The sequence below is a fragment of the Lutra lutra genome, chromosome 6 (assembly GCF_902655055.1).
Source record: "Lutra lutra chromosome 6, mLutLut1.2, whole genome shotgun sequence".
Taxonomy (NCBI): Eukaryota; Metazoa; Chordata; class Mammalia; order Carnivora; family Mustelidae; genus Lutra; species Lutra lutra.
This window is the reverse complement of record NC_062283.1, coordinates 141,878,420-141,906,297: the sequence shown is the minus strand read 5'-3', so window position 1 is coordinate 141,906,297 and position 27,878 is coordinate 141,878,420. Positions and strand designations below refer to the sequence as shown.

Sequence of the window (27,878 nt, the reverse complement as noted above, 5' to 3'; positions counted from 1 at the left end):
GTGATTACTCACATTATAGCTGGTTTTATTTACTACTAATAGGCAAATTTTCATTGGATGACATTTTAAATGATACTTCATTTTAATATTGATTTACAAATATCTTAAAGCCACATACACCAAATTCACTTAGTGGAGCTAACGTACTTAGTATTCCACAGAAAAAGAATTTGGGAAGTCACTATTTTGAAAATATTTTGACATACTTACTTGATCTAAAGCCGAAAAGTGATCAATACCTTTATCTTCCTCTAAACAATACACGGACCTCAAAACCCTTCAGCTCCAGTATCCTCATTCCCATCTTCAATGTTACTATTGTCTATTGTTTCAGATCTACCTTGTTTTAATCACCCTAAAAATCTATTATTTTCAATCTGATGCTTGTAAAAATGTGTACATGTTCCCCAAAGTCTTGTCAAGGCATTTTACATTCCATTTCCTCCTTTTAATTCCATTAAATTTAATCCGATTTATGTGTGTATGTGGTAAGCCTGCTCTTTCTCCATGAATCTGAAGATGTCCTGCCCTCCCTCTTGAGTGACAATCTGAGTATAGAGATCCATGTGGACGTTGAAAGTATTATTCCATTAATTTCTCTCCTCTCTTATTGCTAGTGAGAAGCCTACTATCTAGAACTGCGGTCTTTGTAAATAACCTTTTTTTCTACACAATTCTCTTAAGATATTTCCCTTCAACCATGGAGTTCCACAGTTTTGTATAACTTTTTATTCATTTGCTTTGTATTTCCTGCCCATGTTTCAATGTGATTCTCCCAATATTAGAATGTGCCCTTCATCCATTCTGAAAATATCTATTATCTTTTTGAATATTGGCTCCTTCCAATTTTATTCTAGTCTTCTAGACTCTTATTAGACAACTTTGACTATCTCACTCTGTCTGCAAGTCTCTCAATCACTTGCATGTTTCCAATCTCCTTCTCACTCTACGCTACGTTCTACGTAATTATCTCAGATCTCTCTCCACACTCCCTAGATCTCTCTTCCATTTTTGCCTCATCTGCTATTAATGGACTATTGTGGTGGTTTTTTTTTGTTTGTTTTGGGGTTTGTTATTTTTTGAGCAAAGGGAGAGGGAAGAAGAGAGAATCCTAAGCAGCTCCATGCTCAATATGGAGCCCTACACAAGGCTCAATCCCATGACCCGGAGATCATGACCTGAGCCAAAATCAAGTATCTGACATTCAACCAACTGAGCAATCCAGGCACCCCTGGACTACTGAATTTTTTTTTTTAAAGATTTTATTTATTTGAGAGAGAGACAGTGAGAGAGAGCATGAGCTAGGAGAAGGTCAGAGAGAGAAGCAGACTCCCCGTGGAGCTGGGAGCCCGATGCGGGACTCGATCCCCGGACTCCAGGATCATGACCTGAGACGAAGGCAGTCGTCCAATCAACTGAGCCACCCAGGCGTCCCAACTACTGAGTTTTTAATGGCAGTAAGTACATAATATTTCTATAAGTTCTATTTGGTTCCTTTTCAAATATTTCCATTCTCATTTCATAGTGTACTATTATTTATTTTTTGAGAAAGAGAAAGCACACACAGAGGGGGAAAGAGGCAGAGAGAGAGGGAGAGAGGAAATCACAACCCCACGCCACATGCAGTGCGGAGATCAACACGGGGCTCGACCTCACAGCCTGAGCCAAATGAGATCATCATGACCTGGGCCAAAATCAAGAGTTGGATGCCTAACCGACTAAACCACGCACGTGCCTATGATTCTTTTTTTTTTTTTTTAAGGACTTTTATTTTTAACAATTAGTTCTAACTAATTTCATATTTCCTTGAAACTTTCCTAGTATCTTAAATTCTTAGAGTACAAATACTCCTGGTTGTTACGTTTTTTTGTCTCTTCAGAGTGGATTCTTTCTTCACGTTGTTTACAATGTATGACCACGTGCTCATCTTCAGAGAAAACCGTTTCTCTGTGTGAATCGCATTGCTTCTGTGTGTACCTGTGGTTACACCTGTCCAAGGCCGGTCTTTAATTTACGAGCTTTCTAATACCCAGAGCTGATGAAAAGAAAAATCGGTGGATATGAATACTATCCACATTCATACTCAGCTCTTAATCCTTCTTTGCTCCTTGAATGTTAACTCTTGGCTGAAAAAATTGAAAGGAATAAGTGAAAAAAATCAGAATATCACAGGGAAAGTCCAAATGGCTTTCACCATGAGGCCTCCTTGGACCCCGTCATCTTAGTGAATTCCCCACACACTGGAGTATGACTGTAGCTCAGAAGGTGAGCGCATCAAATCTCACCAGTACACAGAAAGTGGGAGTGCCTCCCATGGGAGGAAGCACATAAATGAGCTCAAAAACCAAAAGCCTTTTAACTGATGATGAGGAATTTCTTTCCAGCACACCAGGATATCTGGAGCAGCAGGACGGGTACAGCAGATAAGCAGGGGTGATAAATCACAATCAGGAGAGTGTTTGCTGAACATGGACACAAAAGAAGGGAGGTTAGCTGGATAAAGAGAAATTTTAATGTTATCAGGCTACAGGACCTGGCATATCCAACATCACAAACAATTCCTGGCCAATGAAACCAATGTCCAAAGATCACCTGATATATTACTAATGTGAGGTTAATACTCAGATCTTACAAACCTTGCTGTCTCTACTAAGTCATTCTGTACATCTCTGCTCTAATCTACCATAAGCTGTTTTATAGTTAAACATTAAAAAAGAAATGAATTCTCATTGTTTCTAAGTCACTGAGCAGGGCGATTATATTTTATCTGTAAATACTGTCAAAGTTGTTCATGTTCCACTAAAGACAAAATATATAGTAATATGTTCTTGTAGTAACTATTCTGAAATACTTTCACATCTACATGAAAGTTTCAAGAATAAAGAATTCCCACATCCCTCTCATCCATATATCCAGTTTCTCCAAGTATCAGCAACTTACCATATCTACTTCCTCTCTCCTCTTTCTCTCTCTCCAGCTCTCCCTTCCTCCCCCACTTTTCTCTCTCCCATTATACACAGGCTTTAGAGTAATATCTGTACAACTATACAGTATTCTTGTCATCTGAACTTCCTAAGTGTAAAAAATATCTCCTTAACATTTCAGTACTTTGGATGCCCGATGTCATGATAACAACTCATTTTATTCTATTATGCCATAAAAGATACAGAAGATCAAGACGGATTTGCAATATTAGGATATACTCTGGCTTTTACTTTTCCAAAATAAATTTCTATAACTCATTTATATAACATATGTTAATAATTCAACAAATATTAATAACAGCAGTCTGCTAACTGCTAAATTTACAGGAGTCAATAAAACAAACACTATCCCAAAACTTGGAGAACTTACACAGTATCTCCTACAATTTACTTCCATCATAGAGTTCATGGTTAATCAGATCATGGAGAACAGAGATTTTCCTAGGTTGCGCATCACACTATCAATTCCATAATCCATAAAAACTTCATTGTTTATTAAGTGCAATCAGGAGATAATTAGAATATTTAAAACTTCTATGACCAATCAATAGATCAAGTTAATATACACCACTGTAAATGGCATATTAATGTGAAATACTGTCTTGCCATCTGAAATATAAATCACTAGTATTATTTTTTATGGCACAGGTAAAATAATACAAGTAAAGGTAAAATCTCAGCAGACAGATTTAAATTATATTCTACATTTTTTGGCATCTTAATTTATTCTGTATAGGATCACTAAATAGTTAATCATACATTGTCCTCCCATGCCACTCCTCCCCCACACAAACCACAGGTAACAAGTTAAAAGAATAAATCTAATTTAAAAAAAAAATAGTAAATCTAACTTTCCACCGTGGCAAGTGCTAAATGGGGTGTGAGAGGTACATCTTTAAATAGAACAGTATGGCGGAAATCACTACCTCATTTTAAATCAGTTTGCTAAAGTCTTGGAAAGAGTTGACATTTCAGAAATCATTCCATCGAAAAGAATCATAACTGAAAAAGAGGGCATTTTAGGCCAAAAATATCTTGCCAACAGATTTATAGGAAGCACAATGGTTTTGGTAGGAAGAATGCAGCTTTGGAAGCAGGTGCACTTGGGTCTCAGTTCTGGTTTTCTCATTATTAATAGTGCATTTTTGCCCTTGGGCGAGATTCTTCCCTTCTTTAAGGAAAACAAATGCGGAGAACAAAAGCTAACTTGAATCGTAAAAAGGATTAGAAAGAACAAAGCGGCACATAGCGCGGGCTCCATCACTGGCCAGGATGGAGAGTCTAAGTGGAGACTACTTCCTGTAGTACAGGACCCCCAACGAGGGTCCCTCTTTCCACCATGGACCTATAGCTTCCCTGGGATCATCTGCCCAGACGCTGTCTTTGGCACCAGACTTTCCAGTTTTCGTGTTCTCTACCAGAGACCATTTGCTTCAGAGAAAGCCTAAGCAGTCAGTTGAGAATGTGTTACTGCTAAAACTATCAGCAACTACTTTGCTTTTACCCCCGATAAAACATTCTTGCAGTACTATTTCCCTTATTGTGACATATTTTTGAAAAAATAGTTTTGGGACACCTGGATGGCTCAGTGCAATGAGCGTCAGTCTGCCTTGGGCTCATATCATGATCCCAGGGTCCTGGGATCCAGTCCCACATCAGGCTGCTTGCTCATCAGGGAGCCTGTTGCTCCCTCTGCCTAAAGCTCTCCCTGCCTGTGCTATCTCTGACAAATGCATAAATCTTTTTTAAAAATAAATAAATAAATATAAAAAATTTTCCCTATAACTGCCACATTCTTTTCTTGACACACTGGATGTTTTTTGTCACTTAAAAAGAAAGTCTTAAATGAAAATATCTTGCTTGCCCTTAAGTCAACTGTTCTAATTTCCTTTCCAACCAAACACTTACACCAATTTTTTTTAATTAATGCTCTCTGTCTACAGACTGCTACTATTTGAGAAAAGAGCTACTCTGATACAAGGTGAACCAATTACACAACTGGAGGTTCGAACAGCTGTTAAAAATGTACACTCAGAACAAGGTTAGCTGCTGCTAATGCGACAGACATGCCAAGACTCCACTGCTAGTGAAGTCAGTCGAACTCTCCAGCCCCGGCCAAAACCAACAACGGTCATAGCACTATTCGCTAACAAGCAAGCCTGGCAGCTAAGTAGGCAAAAATTCAGAAGACACAAAGATTAAACCATATTCCATTACCTAATTTTTAAGACTTCAACGAACTCCAGGTATGAGATGAACTCTCTGTAGAAGCCACCCAATGCGAAGAACGCCCCATCCCAGGCCCCCTCCCGCCTCCAGGTGGGAGACTACCCCAGTGGGGATCTCCCAGCCAGCAGAGGACCGGAGCCCCGGCCTGGCGGCACTCCCAGCCAAGAGCCTCGGGAGGTCAAGGCCTTGCCCCCAGTTCACAGGTGTGTCTGGCAGCCAGGATAGTAACATAGCCTCCGGTTTTGTGCTCAAACAAGGAGCCAAGTTGGATGGAAGATTTCGAGATCTTTCTGTTCAAGCATGCTGAGTTTATGTGTCTGTTGCACCATTTACGGGACTATAAAAACATCCTGCGGCGTCTCAGCCAAACTCTCCCACAGTCTTTACGCACCTTCCCAAAGACACCAGGACCTCCGGAGTCACCCCACCAGCTCCCTTGCCCCTGTGCCCCCAGTAATACAAGCCCATTTCTGGCAAGACCGAACCTTGCCTCCCCTCTTAGTCCCTTCCTTGCGCTTCACGGTCATGACCATGGCCATGATGTTCCTTTTCTTCTGCCCTTTTCTTTTCCGTGTATGGTCTGCTCCAAATCTCTCACTGCTAAGGACAGGAGTAAGTCTCAAATCAGAATTCTGAAACTACGGCGGCTCAGCCACCCTATCACCGGTGTGAGCGGGAGCCCTGACCCAGTGAGCGTTGCCGGCACTGTGCACCGGTCCATCACTCCTGCCTCGCTGCAACCGAAGTGGGGAAGCTCGACCTACACACTTCTCTACTTGGCCTCAGTAGGGACAGGGCCCTCTCTAACGCTCTCCAAACTCTGCTTCCCATCTCAGGGGCATCTCAGGAGCATCTCAGGAGGTCTGTGGACAGACAGACGGAAGAAGGGGACAAGGGCCAGACTGTGTGGTGCTGGGACTTCTCCTCCGCCCTGGGCTCAGGTTTGCGGCATGAAGGCCTGTGGGTGCTGGACAGCCTGGATGCTGGATGAGCCCCCGACAAGGAGCTAAGGGGGGACAAGCAGCACCTGGGAAGGTGGCCGGTACAAAAATAAGAGGTGAAGATGCTGGACACCAGCCCCAGGCCAGATCTGAAACACGGAGCACCCCACTCTGTCCTCGCTCACACAGGCACGGCTTCACAAAGCTGACCAGAAAACATCTCCGCAGACGGGCCCTTGCCATTCCTCCCTCCACAGCCCCTCTCACCCTGCATCTCCAACAGAAATGGCTCCGTAACAAATCCCAAACCCAGGGGCAGAGGCAAGCCTCCCAGGCCAGCAGCTACCCCTGGGAAGAGGGGACTGTCCTGCAGGACCCCACCCTGCAGGGGCGCGGGGACATCAAGGGGCCACTTAGGGCACAACCCAGAGCAGATGCCCTATGCTCCGCTCCGGGCCTCTGCCTGGCTTCCAACTCCGGGAGGCAGGAGGAGCAAAGGCTGCCTCTATCCAAGTCAGCGCGAGAAAGACAGGAACAAAACTTCTTTTAAAGAAAGCCAGTCAAACAAACAGCAGTGCTGGAAACAGGAAAAGCGGAGATCCGTGCTTCTGGAGGTGTGCACTATCCTTCCAGGGAGTTCTGGGGAGGAGGCAAAGATAACGGGCAGGCCTGGGCACTGGGTAGGTGAGAGCACATGGAGCAAAGAACAGAATGCATTAGGGCTGAACCCTCCATGCCCCCCTGCCATCTCCTTCCCCTTTTCCTTCCCACAAAAACAGACCCTTCAGGGCTGGGAGCCACAGCAAAAAACTGAACCCATTGATTAAAACCAAGAAAATGGGCACCACGGCTGGGGGAAATCCCAGTGTATGTGTGGGAGAGGAGTTAAAGGCAGGTCGAAACCTCCACATCAAAAAAGGCAGCCCCCCCCCCCAACTCTGAAGTTAAGACACACTTACAGGCACCCCCCTTCTCTGACAATTATGGAGGGAAGCAGGGTCTGCCTGCTACTTCCAAGAGGCCTGTTTTGAAAGCGGTCTCTACACCTGCAGAGAAGATCAAAGCCAACTTCTCAGCTTATCAATGGAGGGCATTCATCAGAACCCACCACCAGTGAGTGAAGATCACAAATCATCGGAGGAAAAGCCAGAACATGAAAGGAAGGGCTGTAATGAACAAACAGAACTGGCCCCAGAAGAAACCTGATTTGTTGGACAGAAGAAAACTTTTTTAAAAATTCAGATCTGAAACAATAACGGGTCCAAAAGCTATGGGAAAGGAGCCATCAGAGGAAAAGAGGTCTCAACAGGAGGAAAAAGAAATAAGCTTAAGATTTCTGAAAGGAAACCTCAATGGATTTGAGAAATAAAATGAACCAAGCTAAATCCCAAGGCTGTGAACCAGAAGAAAATACTGAGAAACATCACGGAACAAAAAGAGCCAGGGAAAATTTATCCCGAGGTCCCACATCCAGTCAAGAGGAGTTTCAGCAAAACTTCGGAGCGCGAAGACAGCCCCCCTGCCCGCAGCTGAACAAAGTCCCGAGCCCCCAAGCTGAAACGGTCACTGCCAGTCACACTGCCCCGTTCCTCCTCACACCAAAGGGGGCTCTGCAACATGGCCCCCTCCTGCTCTCCCAAACCCGAAGATGAAGTGAGCCTCTCCCGTGTGTTCTGTACCAGCCAGACTATTGTCAGGATTTGGAATGCGAACAGGAAGAGACCAAAAGGGCCGCCAGAAGACCTTGGGTCAAGTCCCGGCTTGTAGCTGAGGACTGACTGACCTGCCAGGGGTTGCTGGGCTTCATTCAGACTCCCTGAAAGCCGAGGCAGTGCGATGCACCCCCTTCCTCTGGCCTCCCTGGACGTTCCTACCTCCTGCATAGCAGAATCAACAGAATCAGCAGGCCTGGGCCCCACCCCCAGAGGTTGAGAGGAGCCGCCTGAGATGAGACCAAGGAAAACGTGGTCTTGAATTCCCCAGACGACTCGCATATCCAGTGCTGAAAACCAGACAGGAAGATCTCTAAAAGTCCCTGGGCTCTGTGGAAGGCTCAGAGGGCGCAGGGAAGGGAGGGCCCCAGAACCTGTGTGTGAATCCCTGTCCTGCCTCTTCCCATCCATGTGGTTCTAAGTCTCTTATCTTGCAGGAATCTGGCCTTCCTTACCTGTATAATGGAAAGGATGATGCTTCCCCCCAATAAGTCTGAAACAAAATTATGCAAGACTGGCTGGCTCAGTCAGCAGAGCACGCCAACCTTGATCTCAGGGTGGTGAGTTCAAGCCCCTCCCGGGGTGTGGAGCTCACATGAAAAAAAAATTACACAAAAACCTGGATACAGCAACCAGCACCTCGTAGGTAATAGAACTATTACAACTCTATAATTCCGGTAACGAAGGGATAGTGAGCTAAAAAGGTCAGTGACATCCTTCCCTGCTGAATTAGGTTAACCAATGGGATCCTGCCTGCTGTATAAACATGCCCAGGAGACCGCAGCTAAGACGGTCCCAGGTGCAAAGTGTGGCTTGCGCTAGGGTGATGGAGGCCTGAAACAGGACGAGGGGGCAGGAGCCTACACCCTCTGGGAGGTCCCAGGAAAGGCTTTCCTCCCCCAGTGAATAAGCACTGTAGATAGCAGCAATGTCCACAGTAGTCAAACTATGGAAAGAATCTAGATGCCCATGAGCAGATGAGTGGACAAAGAAGATGTGGCATATATATACAGTGGAAAATTATGCAGCCATCAAAAAAAAAAAAACACACAAAATCTTGCCATTTGCAACAACGTGGATGGAACTAGAGGGTATTCTGCTGAGCGAAATAAGTCAATCAGAGAGACAATTATCATATGATCTCCCTGATATGAGGAATTTGAGAGGCAGAGTGGGAGGTTTGGCGGGAGTAATGAAGGAAAAAATGAAACAAGATGGGATTAGAAGGGAGACAAACCGTAAGAGACTCTTAATCTCACAAAACAAACTGAGGGTTGCCGGGGGCAGGGGGGATGGGGTGGCCGGGTGATGGACACTGGGGAGGGTATGTGCTATGTTGAGTGCTGTGAAATGTGTAAGCCTGATGATTCACAGACCTGTACTCCTGAAGCAAATAATACATTATATGTTAATTAAAAAAAAAAAAAAAAGTCTAGGGAAATGTAGAAGAAAGCCAAAACACTGGCTCCTGGCCAATCTGCCAACAAATTCCAATATAAAATTGTTTCAACCGAGATGATTTATTCATTTGAAAGCTATTTTCCTCTCATGCTAAAAGTAAGAATTTCCAAACTGACCGAATTAGGACTCACATCACAGCAACAGCATGAATCTTCAGATGAAGAAGGAAAACGTACAGAGAAGTTCATTTTAACACAAATCTTATTGTTCATATTTTAATTGAAGTGGTTTAAGAATTTAAACTAAAGGGTGTCTATCTACCAAGTAGCCCCTGGTAACGAAGTTTAGAACCTTAAGGTGTGGATTTGAAAAGATTTAACGGACCAAATCAAAGCTGTGAAATGAACAAAGTTTTTTTTTTTTTTTTAAGTCTTCCACTGACCAGAAACTCAGAACAATACAAAATTCCTCCTTGTTTTACTCATTCTCAGTATCATTTTTTTCCACCACACCCTTTTTCTTTGGAGTGCAGATCAAGCCAAAAATAATTTGGCTAAATTCAATCCAATGGAAATGGTTACTACATGTAAAAGAACAGATTTTGAACTCCTTTCAATCTCATCTTTCCAGAGTCTAAAATAAGCAGAGGAGTGCTCAATTCACCACAAACACAAATGAGTTTTATAAAGTCTCCCCAAAATCTCTGGGGGGAGGGGCTAGATTTTTTTCAATCATTTTCTATCATTCAAATAGCCCAACACAGTGTAAAATCCCTACATGAGTGATAATAGCGTTTAATTGGCTTAGAAGACCTTTTTTTTTCACCTTTAATTTAGGATCCAGATTCTAGTTTTGTCCAAGAAGTGAAAATGAGTTTGGCAAATACACCCCAGTGTCCAACTGGCATCTGAACAATAGGCAATCTGGCCGCTCAAATCTACATTAAAACTAAGGGATTTGGCTGAGTTCAAGTCTGAACAGCAGCTGCCCTGACTCCATTAGGCATCGCAAGGACTGCGCTCCCTCCTCATCATGAGCCCTGCTGCAAAAAAAAGAACACGGTCTATTCTTTGATTTTTCCATTTTCATGATAGGAAGTAAATACACGTTATTTCTGAAAGCTCTATTTTTCATGCCAAAAAAAAATTATGCTATTATTGGAAGTAAAACAAAGCAACAAGAAAACCAGAATTGCACTATTGCTTACTCCGCACGTGTCACGGCTCATTAAATGTCTTCCTGCCTGACATTCTGCAAGTTGCTCCCAGTGAGTCCATCTGGTCACTAAGCGATGCTTTCAATGACAAAGGCTCCCTAACAGCTCCATCAAAGGCCTGACTGACACTGAGGAATTCCCATAGGTAATGAGATTATTCTAATCTCTGATTGATGAAGTATTTTTCTAAGTAAGGAAATAGATATGAAGACAAATGGGGGGGGTAATTACCAGACAAAGAAGAGAAGGTGACACATCTTCTTTGACACGAGAATACCTCAAGGTCATAATTATCATGGAAATTTTATACAATTTCTCAGAAGATGCCTCTATAATTTTATAATGCAACACTCCAGGCAAGAAATTCAAAATTAATTGGTTTGGGTCAAAGGTGATTTCGTAATGCTAAATTACAGTACAAATAATTGCCAAATTGAAGTTTGGAAAAAGGGTTAAATTAAACATGGACTAGAGTGAGATTCAACTGCATAAATCATTTTCCATCCCCCTGAGCTTCCCAACTAACTGTCAGTCTTCCGAAGGCAACGCATTTTTCCAGATCTTTTTGCTTCCGAGAATAAAGCTCAGAGGAAGTAAGCAGTTTGCTACAGGCAGTTCCTTTATTCTGCCTCTCCTTTTGGAACAGAGACAAGGTACGTTAAACTAAGGAAGCTTAAGCTTCAGGATCCTTTGAGGCCTTGGGAAGGGCCCCCACGTGTGTTCACAACAGGCATACAATTAGAAATTAGAGAAAAAAGTGTTCTTCTTTTAAGAGAACCCCAAATTGTATGAGCTTGAGGCCCACCAGAATCTGGATCCTCCTGGACCTACACTCCACTTTTCATATCCTTTACGTCACTATCCAACAGCTTCTGGAAATGTCAGGGGAGGCAAAGAAATTAACACAATCCTCAAGATGCCAGCCACCATGGCCATCAGGATTTTGTCTTCAAAGACATGGCCCAGCAAGACTTCAAGTAGTTTCTTATTTCTCAGGTTGCGGTTGGGGGCGGGGGGTAGGTAGAGTGACGGGTGGGGGAGGCACTTCATTATTGCTACAGAGAATGAAAACAATTCTGGCAATCAAAACTATTTTGGAAAACTGACCAAAACATTATTCTTGAGTTGAACTTATTATATATTAATTTAACTCCCCATGGTAAAACTGTACAGGAGAAATGGCTTTTTAAAAAAATTGTATTTTTCACAGATTTGAGAGAATGAGTGCACACCACACACATGAGCAAGGAGAGACAGCTGCGTAAGGTAGGGAGAAACACCTCGAAGCAGACTCCCCGCTGAGCAAGGAGCCCAAAACGGGGCTCCATCCCAGGACCCCAAGATCATGACCTGAGCAGAAGGCAGATGCTTAACCAACTGAGCCACCTAGGCACCTCAAAATTTATATTTTTAATCATGGTAAAATACACATAACAAAATTTGCCATTTTAACCATTAAGTGCACAACTCAGTAGCATTAAGAACATTCACACTCATGTATAGTCATCAGCACCATCTGTCTCCAGAACATTTTCATCTTACAAAACTGAAACGCCATGCTCATTAAACACTAACTCTCCCTTCCCCCTCCACCCCCCCAGCCCCAGGAAACTACCATTCTGCTTTCTGTCTCTATGAATTTGACTACTCCAAATATCTCTTAGAAATGGTGTTCGGTGGTAACACACACAGTTTTGTGCCTGGCTTGTTTCACTTAGCATGAGGTCCTCAAGGTTCATTCATGCTGAAGCATAGGTCAGAATTTCCTTCCTTTTTAAGGCTGAATAATATTCCATTGTCTGTACATACCACCTCCTGTTTACACATTTTATTTACTCATTCATCTGTCCATGGACAGTAGCACAGCTTCCACATTTTGGCCACCATGAACAATGCTGTTCTAAATAGGCTACAAACACCTGTTTGAGAATCCCGGCTCTCAGTTCTCTTCGAGTATACACCCAGAAGTGGGACTGCTAGATCGTGTGGTTACCCTATTCTTAATTTTTTAAGAAACCACCATAATGTTTTTCTTAGCGACTGCACCATTCCACAGTACAACCAACAGTGCAGCAAGACGGTTCCGATGTCTCCACATCTTTGCCAACATTTATTAGTTCTGGGTTTTTTGTTTGGGTAAACTGTTTTTTGCTTGTTTGGATAAACATTTTGGAAACAGCCATTCTGATGAGTGTGAAGTGGTACTTCATCATGGTTTTGATTAGCGATACTAAGGATCATTTTACGCGCTTACTGGCCATTTGTACATTTTCTAATCCTTCGCCTAGGGGGACAGAAGTCTCTTGCTCAATGTTTTGGGAGTCCCCTGCTTGCTAGCGCGTTCCAGCTTGCTGAATCCACTTACGATAAACACGCTGCAAGAGAGAGAGAAACACCTAGAAGTGGAGAGGCAGAAACTGACCTTGTTTATAAACAGTAACTGGGTTTGACTTTATTCTTAAAGAACAGGTCTTTGGTTCTCTGTGACTAGAATTAACACATACTGGGGTGCCTGGGTGGCTCAGTGGGTTAAAGCCTCTGCCTTCGGCTCAGGTCACAATCCCAGGGTCCCGTGGGCTCTCCGCTCAGTGGGGAGCCTGCTTCCCTTCCTCTCTCTCTGCCTGCCTCTCTGCCTACTTGTGATCTCTGTCAAATAAATAAATAAAATCTTAAAAAAAAAAAAAAAAGAACTAACACATACTGGGATTTTGCTGAGTTCCAAGCATTGTACTCAAGGCTTTACTTTACATAAACTCATTTTTTAATTCTTACAATAATGCTATGGATACAATCAGTAGCCCCTGTTTAAGGATGAGAAAACCTGAGATTTGACATAGCTGAAGTACTTGGCAGCAAATCACAGAGATGGGGAGCTGATGAGTTGGGATTCACACCACAGTGTAGAATCTAGGGAACCAAGTTCTCAGCCATTAATACACGCTGCTGTCCTAGTGCATCAAACACAGGAATCCAAAGCCCAAGAACAAGAGTGCTAAACAAACAGCAATACTTTAGGGTAAAAAGTAGAACTCAAAGGCCTTTTAGGAGCATCTGTTCAGGGCTGAATGTTTGTGTCCCCCTCCCCTCATGTGTATGTTGAAATCTTAACCCCTAAGGTGATGGTATCAGGAGGTGGTGGATGGGTAGGCAGAAAGTATAGGAAGGTGGAGGCCTCATGAGTAGGATTAGTGCTCTTATAAAAGAGGCCCTAGGGAGCTCCCATTCCCCTCTTGCCATGTAAAGACACAGCGAGAAGACAGTTGCCTACAAAGCAGGAAGCAGGCTCTCCCAGAATCCTCTGGGGCTTTGATCTTGGAATTTCCAGCCTCCAGAACTATGAGAAATAAATATTTGTGCCATGCCTAAACAAAGAGTTTAACAAAATTATAAATCATACAAACAGTTAAATAATTGTAACCAAAAATTTACAGTATTTTTGCTACAGCAGCCTGAACAGACTAAGAAACTGATATGGAGAAGTGGGGTGCTGCTGTTACAAATACTTTTGGAACTGGGTAACAGGTAGGGGCTGGAAAAGTTTGGAGGTACATGCTAGAAAAACCCCACACTACCACATTGGACCTTTAAGGATGATTCTGGAGAGGACTCAGAAAAGAGCTATACGGAAAGTGGTACGGTCTCAATGTTTGTGTCTCCCCAAAATTCATACCCTGAAACCCCAAACTGCCCAAACTGCCATGATGGCAGTAATAGGTGGGACTTTGAGAAGGTGATTAGGTCACCAGGGTAGAGCCCTCATGCATGAGATTAGTGCCCTTATAGAAGACAGCACAGAGAGTTCTCTAGGCTCTTCTGCCAAATAAAGATACAAGAACTTAGCCACCTGGAAGAGGGCCCTCACCTGATCATGCAGGCACCCTAATCTTGGCGGTCCAGCCTCCAGAACTCTGAGAAATAAACTTCTGTTGTTTATGAGTTACTCGGTCTGTGGTATTCTGTTATAACCAGCCTGAAAGGACCACGACAGAAAGCTTCCATTTTCTTTGAGAATACTGAAGTGATCGCGAGCAGAGCGTGTGTAGGATTATGGATGATAACAGTCATTGAGATGAGGTCTCAGATGGAAATGAAGTTACCAGCAACATGAAGAAAGGCAATCCTTGCCATTAAGTGTCAACGACCTTGGCTGACTTGCGTTAGCATTCCAGCACTTTGTGGAAGGTTGAGCTGGGGAGTGATGAAACTGGGCAGTTAGCTGAAGTAATTTCTAACAAAGTGTTGAAGATGCAGACTGGACCTTGTTTGCTTTCTCAGGTTCATGACTGGAGAGGAATTTGCCTCAGGACGAACCGTACACCTGAAGTCCCACTCACACCTCATTTAGATAGGATTCAGATGAGACTCTGGACTTTTTAAGCTGATGGTGGAATGACTTCAGACTTTTGGGGCCGTTCAGATGAATGAATGTGTTTTGCATTTGAGAAGGACATGAATTTGGGGGGTGGGAGGACAGGGCAAATGTTATGGACTGAATGCCAGTGGCTCCCCAGATTGCTATGTTGAAATCCCAAACCCCCAGTGGGATGTTATTAGGATGCACGGCCTGGGGTAGGCGACTAGGTTATGAGGGTGGAGCCCTCATAAAAGGCACTAGTCCTCTTATAAAAGAGGCCCCAGAGAACCCACTCACCCTTCGTCCACGTGCGGATGCAGTGACAAGATGGCCGTCTCCGAATCAGGAAGCAGGCTCTCACCAGACACCGCTTTCACCTGGGCTTTGACCTTGGATTTCCAGCCTCCAGATCTAGGAGAAACAGATGCTTGCTGTTTAAGACACACAGTTACAGTAATTCCATTACAGCCGCCAAACTAAGACATTATCTACTATAGCTCCCTTCATCTCATTCTTTCCAAAAGTTTTTCTTTTTGAATCTGATTGTCCTGAGTGCCACGCTCAGCCTGAACAACCTCTACCTGAGCTCAAAGACCCTGGGAAGATGCCAAGAATCACCATTATCCCCATTAAGGAGCAGCATTATGTAACCTTTCTGTAGAAAACAGAAGAAAAACTTCAAAATAATCAAGACAGCTTGGGCACCAAAATCAAGGCATTTTTCATAAAGGGAAAAAACTATGCCAACTACAGAAATGCTGATAATGGTACTTCACTCCAACCTAATTACAGTCGAGGGGAAGGGGCACTTCTGGTGAGGGCACGCCAAGAGGGCCTCACCTCCAGAACCAAGCCCCAGAAGAGGACGGAAGCTGGTTGCCATGCAAGAGGCCAAAATGGTCTCATCGTCTCACACAGCACACTTAACTTCACGCACACTCAACTCCTCTCGCATGGGGGCGAGGGGAATTCAGGAGAAGCAAGTAGGAAATGTGACCGGTGTCCCTGGGGGCATGCAACATAGAGGCCTGGAATTCAGAGATGTGGTGACTCGGGACACATCGCAGCGCTGCTTCTCCTAAATGTCACTAATCCCAGGAGAGCCTACATTTGTAGATTTTCCTCCCCACAACCTATGGCTGTGAAATACAACCTTCATCAAAGGAATCAGTGCAATCAAACCTCCAAGCATTCGTTGAGGACGTTACCATGAACCTTAACTTCTACACCAGGTACTACCGGGTATGAAAGTGACTTATGACGTCTGCTCCTCATGAGCTTGTATCTCAGACTGGAATATATACACATACACACAAAATAGGAGATTACATATATACGCAAATAGGTTACATGTTACAGATCTAAAGTATATATGTAACAGAAAATTATATATAGGAGAAATATGTATTACATAAGAAGATTATATATGTAATTAAATTTTATATAGTCTGTAACAGAGGAGTATATGTATATTCTATACATAAAGATTATGCACATTGTTTTTTCTTTTATTTATTTACTTGAGAGAGAGAGAGAGAGAGGGCATGCACAAGCAGGGGGAAGGAACAGAAGGAGAAGAAGCAGGCTCCCCACTAAGCAGGGATCCCAACACGATGCTCGATCCCAGGACCCCAGGATCATGACCTGAGTTGAAGGCTGACACTTAACCAACTGAGCCACCCAGGTGCCCCCAACTTATGCATATCGTAAATAGATTATTTTGCATGTTACATACATAATAGAAGATTGTGTGTGTGTGTGTGTATGTATATACATATATATATATACATACATATACATACATACATATATATATATATATCTTTGTAAATTAAACTCATAATTGTAGAGTATGGAACCATGAAACACCCATAGTAAGTTTCTGAAAAAAAGAGAGAGAAATACCCTGTACCACTTGACTGGCACCGACCAGCTCTCTGGAGAAATGCAGTTTCAGGATCCTGGCTCTATCTATCAAAGTTCACCAATTTTGGGCACCTGTGTGGCTCAGTCAGTTAAGCATCTGCCTTTGGCTCAGGTCATAATCCCAGAGTCACTGGATGGAGTCCCCACACCAGGCTCCCTACTTAGTGGGGAGTCTGCTTCTCCCTTGACCCTCCCCTCTCTCGTGCCTTCTCTCTCAAATAAATAAAATCTTTAAAAAAAAAAGCTCAATTTTTTTCAAATATTTAACATAAATGTAAAATGCTTAGGAATCAAGTTATGACGTAAGAATTTCTTGTTAAGAAAATGCTCTGGTATCATGGAAGGCTATATGATCACATGAGAGTAAGTGGTTGCAAACAAAGCTTTTCCTTCTCATTCGCTTCAGTAAGATCAGAATTCAAATCATATTTCTTAAGTATATCCATATACCTCAATGAAGGTGTTTTTTAAAAAGCCTATCCATCTTTGAGCAAATCCCAGTATCAAACTGCAGACTGACAGAAGGTTATAAATTAGTACCCAGTTTACGACAAGATCTCTAAACAGAGACAGACTTCCCACACCAGGTAAAGCAAGGTTCTAATTGGCAGCAACCCCGTGCGTGAGCTTGGAAGCAGGTCCTCCCGCAGGGAACTCCATGATGACAGCAGCCTGGGACACAGACCCTGAGTCCCAGGCTCCCAGCCATGCCGAGACCAGATTCCTGCCCCACAGAAGCTGTGGGAAAGTAACTATTGCTGCAAGCCTTTAACTGATGGGGTAATTGCTTGCAGGACAATAGGTAACTCACACCACTACCCTTCTAAAAATTATCCTAACAACGATGGACAGAGCACTTATCCTTCTTCCAGTTTCTAAATTTCCATTTTAGACTGAAATATTCTTTATTATACAGAACTGATTTTTTTGGTGTACAGATGTCATAAAAAAACTGAACTGAATTTAATAGAATTTGAAGCAGCTTTTTAAAAACAAGAAGAAAAAAGAAGAGATTGGGCCACACAGAGCGACACAGGCTGGGCCTGTATGGCAGGATGACACAGTAAAGGGGTAGCAAGAAGGTGGCATGGCAGGCCAAGGAGAGTGGCCTCTGATGAAACCAAACCTTCCGGAACCTTGATCCTGGATTCCAGTCTCTGAAACGGAGAGAAAATAATTTTATGTTGTTAAAGCCACCACCAACAACAAAATAAGATTCTGTTACATGGCACATCTTGAGACACAAGAAGAGAGAAGATCATCAAAAACTTATCTGATAAGCTACCTAGGCAGAAGCAACTTGTTCTGGCGACAAGGCAAAGACCCCCACAACTGATACTGCTCAGGGACTAAAGGCCAAACAAGGCCCAGCAGCACCAGGGTCAGACCTCCTGAAGGTGGTAACCAAGGCAGGATCTCAGGCCCACATCACCACTCCCAGTTCAGAGGAGGAAGCAGAATGGAGGTCACAGGAATTGGGGTGAGCCATCCACTTCTGGAGCCAGTACAGAGATGAGTACGCTCTTGCCCTGTCCTGAGGCAGAGCTCTGGCCATGCAGACAATGAGAGGCCTGGGGCATTTCTCCCCTTTCTAAGGGGATCGGGATACTGTTGGGTACAGGAGTAGCAAGGCACTCAGCCCAACCCACTGCCCTGCCCCATGCCCCCCGCCACACCTGGACTGATTCTGTTTCCCAGCTTTGCCTTTTACCTTCAGCATCCCCTTCTAAATCTGCAGTTTCTCAAAAAGCTTGCTCTCAAATAATGCAAAACCTCCCCACCTCTCAGGATTTCCCCCTTCATCTCAACCAGCATCACCTACTGAGACAGACAGCACTGAAAACTAGAAAAAACAGCAGAATACAAACAAGGTAATTCTACCCAGTGGCCCCCAAGTAACTGAGAGACATGGAGGTCTGGAAGCAAGAGAAGGCGCGGAAGATGTGAGCTCAATACACTAGTAGAAATGCCACAGGAAGTGTAACAGCTCGCCCTGTTACATGACATCACACAATTTATAAAGCCCTTCATATATCTTACCTCCCCCCAACAATCATCCTCCCAACAACCCTTTATTTGTGGTCCCACAACTACTAAGTAGGAGCACTGGGATGCCTTTGGTCTGAAAAAATTGAGTGTTAGCACTACTCAAAAATCTCATAATTTATACCAGAATGTCTGTATAATCCATCCCTTCCCATTAAATGAATGGCAGTAAAAACAAACAAACAAACAAACAAACAAACAAAAAACCCTGGTATCTTTCATCGCATTTAGGAAATTACATAATGACAAAAGAAATTAAGGCAAGGTCAACTCCAACCTCTAACTGTGGCTACTGTAAACACAGCACCCCAACTATCGAGGAGATCGAAAAGCCACCCATACATTCCAATATTCCAGAGCCCTCTCCAACAGGAAATCACAAGGTAGCCTCCACCCCTCTGCCTTGATTTAAGTCCATTTCCTCCAGACCTCTGCCCTACACACCATATAAAACTAACCACTATTCACAACATCCTCGCTTACGCCTCATTTTAAAAAGTCTAAGTTTAGTTTTTTTATCTCAATCATAAACACAGTGTTTTTCACACTAGCTTCTCAAATCAGCACTGTTGTACTCAACATCTTCAACGCTTTGTTGAACAGACCAGAAAAAGCAAAGGAAAAAAGGCTGTCAGTTTTCCCTTAGCATTTCCTCTGTATTTTGCATCCCATCTGCAGCTGGCCACAAGGGAAGACTGGTTAAGGGAAGGTGGAAATACGGCATTCGCTCTTTATGACATCTCCTCAAGCCAGGAGGCATCACGAACCAAGCATCAGTCTCTTTAACCCCACACTTCCCATCTCAGAGAAAAGAGAGGGAGGGCAGGGCAGGTGAAGCCCAGTCCACACAAAGCCAGCTAGCAGATGGCGGGTCAGGGCACCAGGGAGCTGAAATGCTTCCCACAACAGGTGGGTAATCTGAAGGAGATGAGGGCGAGAAGACTTAATCAAGCTCAGAGCACTTAGAGACTTTCCTTAAATTTACTACGATCCTTATCATGCAGGTATGCTCACTTTGGGAAAATGCACCAAGATCCCAACATGATTTGTGCTCTTTATACTTCGGTAAAAATATTTTTTTTTAATACTCAGCAAATCTCAAAAGGGGAAAAATTCTCCAAATCAAGCTCTACTTTCTCCTATGACAGGAGAAAAAGAATGCGTCTTTACTCCTTAACAGTGGAAATGGAGAAACAAAGACTTCCTTATGGTTGGCTAGATAGTACAAAAACAGAATAGAGAACAAAGATCCAGCCAACCACAGCTCCAGATAGGGATAAGGAAGGGCAATGGAGACCGAAAACAGTAGGGACTCCGAAACAAACCCTGAAGAACACAGTGAAAACTATTCGTCCTGACCTACAACATCAGGGGAAAAGCACATGGAGTTGTGGGTAATAGGAGTGAGCTGTGACTTTTCTTTTTTTAGGATAATAAAGGCAGATTTTAATTTTAAAGTCTTAATCACTTGAAAGATAATCGAGCGCTGTCAGAATAGGGGGGAGAGGGTGGAAATGGTTAACAGTTTGCTTAAGACCTAACATATGCCAGGTACGGTGCCAAGCTTTTCACAGCATTTCAGGCTCACGACTAAATTTGAGGTGGAGATTTTACTACTCCCAATTTATACATGAAAAAGTGGAGGTTCAGAAATTTTACGAAAGAGCATACATACAATAAACAGGTGATGGAGAAAAGATTTGAATCAGATTGAATTCCAAAGAGGACGCTCCTCCCAGTACACTACCCTGGACCATCAGGCAGCTTGGAAGAAAGTTCTCGAAAAACAGGACAAAAAACTCTGCAGTAACAATTAGGCGGAAAGGAATAGAGAGAGTTATAGAGCGGCCTGCCTAAGGAAGAAGGCAAGTGTCTCAGAATGAAGCCCTGATTTTTAGATTTTTTTTAAAAAGATTTTATTTATTTATTTGACAGAGAGAGAGATCACAAGTAGGCAGAGAGGCAGGCAGAGAGAGAGGGGGAAGCAGGCTCCCTGCTGAATAGAGAGCCCAATACGGGGCTCCATCCCAGGACCCTGAGATCATGACCTGAGCGGAAGGCAGAGGCTTAACCCACTGAGCCACTCAGGCACTCCATAATTTTAGATTTTTGAACTCTAAGAATTTTAGAGCTAATAGGGACCTTGAGGATGCACTCACTTTTCATGGAGAAAAAGAGAAAAAGGAGTAAATAACATTTCAACACATTTCCCCCCATCTCTTTCTGTCAACAAATGGTTGCTGAGTGCCTACTCTGTGTTAGGGCATCTTTAAAATTCTAACCAGTCATGTCCTTTAACCTTCCACCTAAAAGACTTAAAGAATGCACATGGGGGCGCGTGGGTGGCTCAGTGGGTTAAAGCCTCTGCCTTCAGCTCAGGTCATGATCCCAGGGTCCTGGGATTAAGCCCCACATCGGGCTCCAGGCTTAGCACAGGGTCTGCTTGAGATTCTCTCTCTCTCCCTCTGCCCTTCCCACCACTTGCACACTCTCTCTCTAAATAATAAGATCTTAAAAAATAAAAAATAGAGTAAAAGGAATTTTCATACTTAAAAAAAAAAAAAAATCCTGTACCACCATAGCCTTTCAAGAGTCTTTTACTTCAGTCAAGCAAGAACTGGGTGTATGACCCAGTCCCGGAATTAATCACGGTCCACTGATGGTCATTTGTATTTGCAAGATTCATAACGTTTTAACATACGATTCTGATGAGAACAAGAATTTCCAGGCTTTTCCAGAGGCCTCCTTAGGGACTAAACCGGGTTTTTAATTTTCTTAATTATGAAAAAAAGGAATTAAATTCAATTCCAAATTGCTTAGACTTTACAGTTCCAGGGAGGATGATCATCTCTCTCTCTCACTCTCTCTCTCTCACTCTTGCTCGCGCGCACACACACACACACACACAAATAACATGATATTTACAAAACTCCAAAATTATTCTGAGTCTCCTGATTTAAAAACAGGAAAATAGGTTTAATGTCCCAAAATGAAAAAGTAGCAAAATTAAATTTACCACTTCCACATCCATCCAGCAAATGAAAAATTAGCACCAACCATCATTAAACTAAATAACAGGCTCGTTTCCTCCAAACCATACCTCGACTATCTTTTTCTCTTCAGTTGTGAAAGCTTCTTTGACCCTAACAATTTCATTGATAATACAAATTTTATATGTCCCTAAATTTATTTAAGATAGGGATACCTGACTGTCTCAGTCAGTAGAGCATCAAACTTTTGATCTCAGGGTCATGAGTTTGAGCCCCATGTCAGGTGTAGAGATCATTTTTAAAAATTAATAAAACACAGGGTGTCTAGGTGGCTCAGTTGGTTAAGCATCCGACTCTTGATTTTGCCTCAGATCATGATCCCAGGGTCATGAGATCAAGCTCAGCATGGTAATCCATGCTCAGTCTGGAGTCTACTTGAGACTCTGTCTCCCTCTGCCTTTCTCCCTGCTGGCACACTCTCTCACTCTCTCTCTAAAAATAAATTTTAAAATAAATAAAACAAAATCTTTTCAAAGTTTAAGGTGGATTTTTGTTTTTGTTTTTTTTTCCAGTAGAAATCCTCTAAACATTAAAAAAATATATAGTTAGCTAATGAAAATGTTTTTAAACTTTATTCTTAAAATCTTCATAATAAAGAGTATCTATAAAAACATTTACAACTAACAATACACTTACTGGTGAAGATTGAATAATTTCTATCTAAGGCCAGGAACAAGCCAACATTGGCTTGGAGGTACTAGCCAATGTGACAAGGCAAGAAAAACTGGTTGGGTAACCTAGCCAATATTCAAACATGGACTCACGGACTGTCATATGCTCTGAGGCAGAAGCTCCATGAAGAAGCAACTGTAAAAAAGGCTTCTTTCATTTTTTCTATTCACTTAGTTGCAAGAACATAGCAAACATCCAAATGAAGATATCCAGTTTGAAGTTAGCAACACTGGACCCACAAGAGAGGTCCCAGCTAGAGGTGTATTAACTGGGCATACATGAAGATATACAAATGGTAGTTGAAGGCAGAGGCAAAAATAGGATTATCCTAAAAGGATAAAAAGGACCAGGGATGGTCCCCTAAGGAGAACGTCATCTTATGACAGTGGGAAGAAGATGAAGAATCCAAAGGACAACAGGAAAGGAATGACAAAGAAGCAAGAACGCCAAGAGAAAGGGGTCAGGCTAGAAGCCAAAGGCAGCAGATGCTTCAAGGAAGAGAAAAGAGACAAGGGTGTTTGAGGAAACAGAGCTGCTCCAAGAAAGATGCACATGAGAATAATCTCTTGGGCAAATTTCTTTTTCTGAGTATAATTCATATCTGGCCTAGTTCTTTTTTAAAGAAGCTAAGTCTTTCTATTCTTAAACTTCTTTGTTAGCTTTAAACCTGAAGCACTTGCTTTGTTTCTACTCTGGATTTCAGAACCAAAGGGCTATACCAATTATGAGATGAGGAAATATCATAAAATAAAACAGATATTTTAAGCCACTGATATTATAGACCACAGATAAAATAGAGTCTTATGCTTTTGAGCAACATTATCTTTTTCACTGATGCCCTGGAAGAGAAGCCAGCAGCCCTCCAGGAATTTAGAGTATAAAATCTAGGGACACCTTGGTGGCTCAGTCTGTTAAGCATCTGACTCTTGATCTCGGGTCAGGTCTTATCTTAGGGTCGTAAGTTCAAGCCCCATGTTGGGCTCCATGCTGGGTATGGAGCCTACTTAGTAAAAATAAATTTTTTTTTTTAAAGTATAAAACTTAACCATGGCTCCTAAAAGATCACATAAGTGGCCCAGAGGTAACAACACAATACTTGTTTCTCTGTGGGCTGCCTTCCAACAGGGCTTAGGCACGGCTGCAGAGGCCCTGAGGCCATCACCGTGGCAATGAATAGACATGTACTCAAAATGGGACCCAGCTGTATTCGCCTATTCCCAATACCCAGGAAGGGAACCATTAGACCTAGGAACAAGGAAAATCAAAACTGGTTTGACCAGATATGTTTAATGTACAACATAGCAGTCACACATGCAAGGCAGTATCAGGGCAAATACAGAGAGGAAATGCAAATAAGCTATGGCCCTGGAATTTCAAACTACAATAACTTAACACATAGTTGTTTTCTGTGTAAAGCCAGGAAATATTAGACCAAAATTATTTTAGTCTATATACAACACAAATGTTTAAAAAATTTAAAAAAAAAAAGTCTCCTGGCTCACTGCTCCTTCCCATCTGACAGACAGCTGCGTCTTCTGGTGCAGTGCCAGCCACATCCCCAAGATGTGATCGTGAAGGTCAGAATAAACTCTATCAGGCTGCTTTCAACTCTGGCAAAGTGGATATTGTTGCCATCAATGACCCCTTTGTTGACACAGTCTACATGTTCCAGTATGATTCTACCCATAGCAAATTCAACAGCACAGTCAAGGCTAAAAACAGAAAACTTGCCATCAACAGAAAGCCCATCTCCATCTTCCAGAAGCGAGATTCCTGCAACATCAAATGGGGTGATGCCTGTGCTATGTTGTGGAGTCCACTGAGGGCTTCACCACCAGGGTGAAGGCTAAGGTTCACTTGAAGAGTAGGACCAAGAGGGTCATCATCTCTGCCCCTTCTGCTAATGCAGAACCATGAGAAGTAGGACAACCCCCTCAAGATTGTCAGCAAGGGCTCCTGCACCACCAAGTGCTTGGTCCCTCTGGCCACGGTCATCTATGACAACTCTGGCACTGTCAAGGGACTCATGACCACAGTCTATGCCATCGCTGCCACCCATTAAGACTGTGGACAGCCCTCTGGGAAGCTGCGGCATGATGGCTGAGGGGCTGCCCAGAATATCATCCTTGCTTCTATTGGCACCACCAAGGCTGCACACAAGGCCGTCCCTAAGCTGAATGGGAAGCTCCCCGGCATGGCCTTCAGTGTCCCCACCAACAAGTCAGTCGTGGAACTGACCTGCCCCCGGGAAAAAGCTGCCAAATAAGATGACATCAAGAAGGTGGTGAAGCAGGCTCTGGAGGGCCCCTTTAAGGGCATCCTGGGCTACAGTGGGGACCACGTTGTCTCCTGCGACTTCAACAGTGATACCCACACTTCCACCTCTCATGCTGGGGCTGGCACCGCCCTCAATGACCACTTTGTCAAGCTCATTTTCTGGTATGCCAATGAATTTGGCTAGAGCAACCCGGTGGTAGACCTTATAATCCACGTAACCTCCAAGGAGTAGAAGTCTCCTGGACCACATGCCCCAGTGAGAGCAAGAGGAAGAGAAAGGCCCTCTGATGCTGCCAGAGAGTCCTTGCCCCAACTCATCCCCAACACAATGAGAATCTCCTGACCTCCACCCTGACATCCCAGACCCCCTGAACAAGGGGAGGGGTTTGGGGAGTCCTACCTTGTCCTGTACCATCAATAAAGTATAAAGTCTCCTGCATCCTCAAGAGATGCAGAGTGCAGAGACGAAGAAAACACATCGGAACTGCCCTCAGAGAATTCGCTCTGAATTACTTGGGCAGATGCCTCAATTCTCGGTTTAATTTTTCTTGTGTGTGGACAGGGATTCAATGATTAATAGCACACAGGACATAAATCACTATCAGCACCTGTATTCTTCAAATGTAAACCCGCTGAGTGGTCTGTTCCATGTACACACGGTGAGTGTGTACTCACTTAATCCCACAGGATTACGACGTGCACGTACAAGGTGAAAACACACAGAAACAAGGAAAACATCTTGGCAAAATGGCTTATACTGTTCGACCTAAACACTTCCCTTCTCTCAGTGTAAGTAAGCTCTGTCACTGAATTACTCATTTTTCCCCTACAGATCTTCTATATGCGATAAAGTGTATTTTATATTTTGAGAGGCTCTTCTATCTTCTCCAGTATTTACAGGAGCAGTGAATTTTCTACCTCAATTAACTGCCCCTGGTTTCACTCTACACACCTTCCAAATATGAACTCAAGTTAGCTCTTCACAGATCCCACATATTAAAGATACAATATGATATTAATTCCCCAAAATTTTCTTTACTCTCGATTCCACCCAAAAGTGAGGAAAATGAGTAAGGTTCACTGAAATTAGTAATATGTTATATGTTAATCTTTAAGTCTATAACACAGAAATCTGATACATTTAGTTCCTTTTATTTAAATACAGGCTCTGCAGTTGGTTCAGCTTTCAAGGAAAGTCACAAGAATATCCAGATGAACCACCTCTTCATTTTCAAAAGCAAAAAACTCTTGTAGGGGCACCTGGGTGGCTCAGTGGGTTAAAGCCTCTGCCCTTGGCTCAGGTCATGATCCCAGGGTTCCGGGATCAAGCCCCACATCGGGCTCTCTGCTCAGTGGAGCCTGCTTCCCCCTCTCTCCCTGCCTGTCTTTCTTCCTCCTTGTGATCTCTGTCAAATAAATAAAAACTTTTAAAAATAAATAAATAAATAAAAATAAAAATAAAACAATTGATAGGAGGCACCTGGGTGACTCAGTGGGTTGACCATCCCACTCTTGATTTCAGCTGAGGTCATGACCCCAGGGTCATGGGATCAAGGCCTACTTTGGCTCCTCTGTTCTCAAAGGAAGACTGCTTGAGATTCTCTCTCTCCCTCCGGCCTCCCTGCCCATTCCCACCCCGTGCCCAGGGATGCGTGTGCTTTCTCTCTCTCTCAAAATAAATCTTTAAAAAACAACAACAACTGACAGGACAATTAAGTCATACCTTTAAGCAGCTAATTTAATTAGCAGGGAGAAGTATTTATGAAAGTGCATTTTCACACTGGGATTTTGAGCACACTGTCAAAGGGCTGAATATACTAGAAGGCATCCTGTGAATACCAGTTGTGTGGCATTTCTCGAAAATGCTTAGCCATATAAAACAAAGAAATAACCATACTCAGGGAGGACAAAGACCTTCACAGGAACGCATTCTACCAAAACCATGAATGCATTCTCCAATTTTAAATTTCATGGCTATTAGGCATCATTACCATGCGAGAAACTTCCTTACCTACTATTCCCCAGGTCTTCTAACAAGAGGAAGTAGAGACCTCAGTCCAAACACAAGAAACTCTCTAAAATGAAAGGTTTAATTTCATCTGGAACTACAGAATCTCCCCTGTTGAACCATAAGCTCAGGGCAGGGCACTTAACAAAAGTATATATAGTGAACAACAGAATCCAAAAGTCTAATGTCCACCCTTATAGAAAAATAGCTTTCTTCCAAGATTTACTCCATGTAAAGTGAGGGAAATTAGCAAACAGAGTCTTCCACAATCACATGAAGGCCAGCTAATTCTTTCTAGCAGCTAGGCATGGTTACAACCTTAGTGAGCATGACCTGCCAACATTAATCTCCAGGTCACAGCAATAAAATATAAGCGGCCATCACAAGACTTTCAAAATCAAGTTTACCAAAAGGAAGAAGTTCGATTCTAATTTTAACACCCTAAACCACTTCCCTTGTTTTCCAGAGAAAAAGCCCTAAGATTCATCACAACTTGGCCGGGAAATAGCTGAGGCATAAAGTGCTTTCCCTCTTACATGAAATAATGATATTCCAGAAAGGTCTTGCACCAGGGGCAGTAAGGAGTGGGGGCGATGTCACTCTCCTCTTACCCCTGGAGCATCCTCTCTTCCTGGGCACCCCAGCTATCTTGGCTGCCTCACTTCCCAAGTTTGGTCATTCATCCCTCCAGCTGTCAGCCTATCAGCCTACCTTCCTCTGTCTCAAGCACATTAATTTTAGAAAGCTATCATAAAGAAATACGGAAATCACTTCAAGCCCACTTGCTTCTATGGGTGATAAACTATGAAACTTTCAAAGAACAGCAAATCCTTGTTTCACACAGTTCCTGAGTACAGGAAAAGCTAGACAGCCTACCAATTCACTTCAGGAATCCTAATGCAACAAACAAGAAATGAGAAATGAATATTGCTCATCCTTAAATGGATAGGATATCAACTTATAAAATCAAAGACAGTCAACTAAAAATCCATTAGAATCATTAAGTTCAATAAGGGCACCACATAATGAATATACAATAATGAGTAAGCATCTACATATTAG

At 43.0% G+C, this 27,878-nt stretch overlaps 1 protein-coding gene across 1 annotated transcript in view; it reads right to left on the bottom strand.

The window, feature by feature from the left end:
* Positions 1-27,878, bottom strand: part of LOC125101694 (WAS/WASL-interacting protein family member 1-like) — a 146,495-nt gene that overhangs the window by 54,925 nt on the left and 63,692 nt on the right. Inside the window, exon 4 of the mRNA XM_047732029.1 lies at positions 15,135-15,248. Coding sequence (XP_047587985.1) covers positions 15,135-15,248 — 114 coding nt within the window. The remainder of the gene's footprint in view (positions 1-15,134; positions 15,249-27,878) is intronic.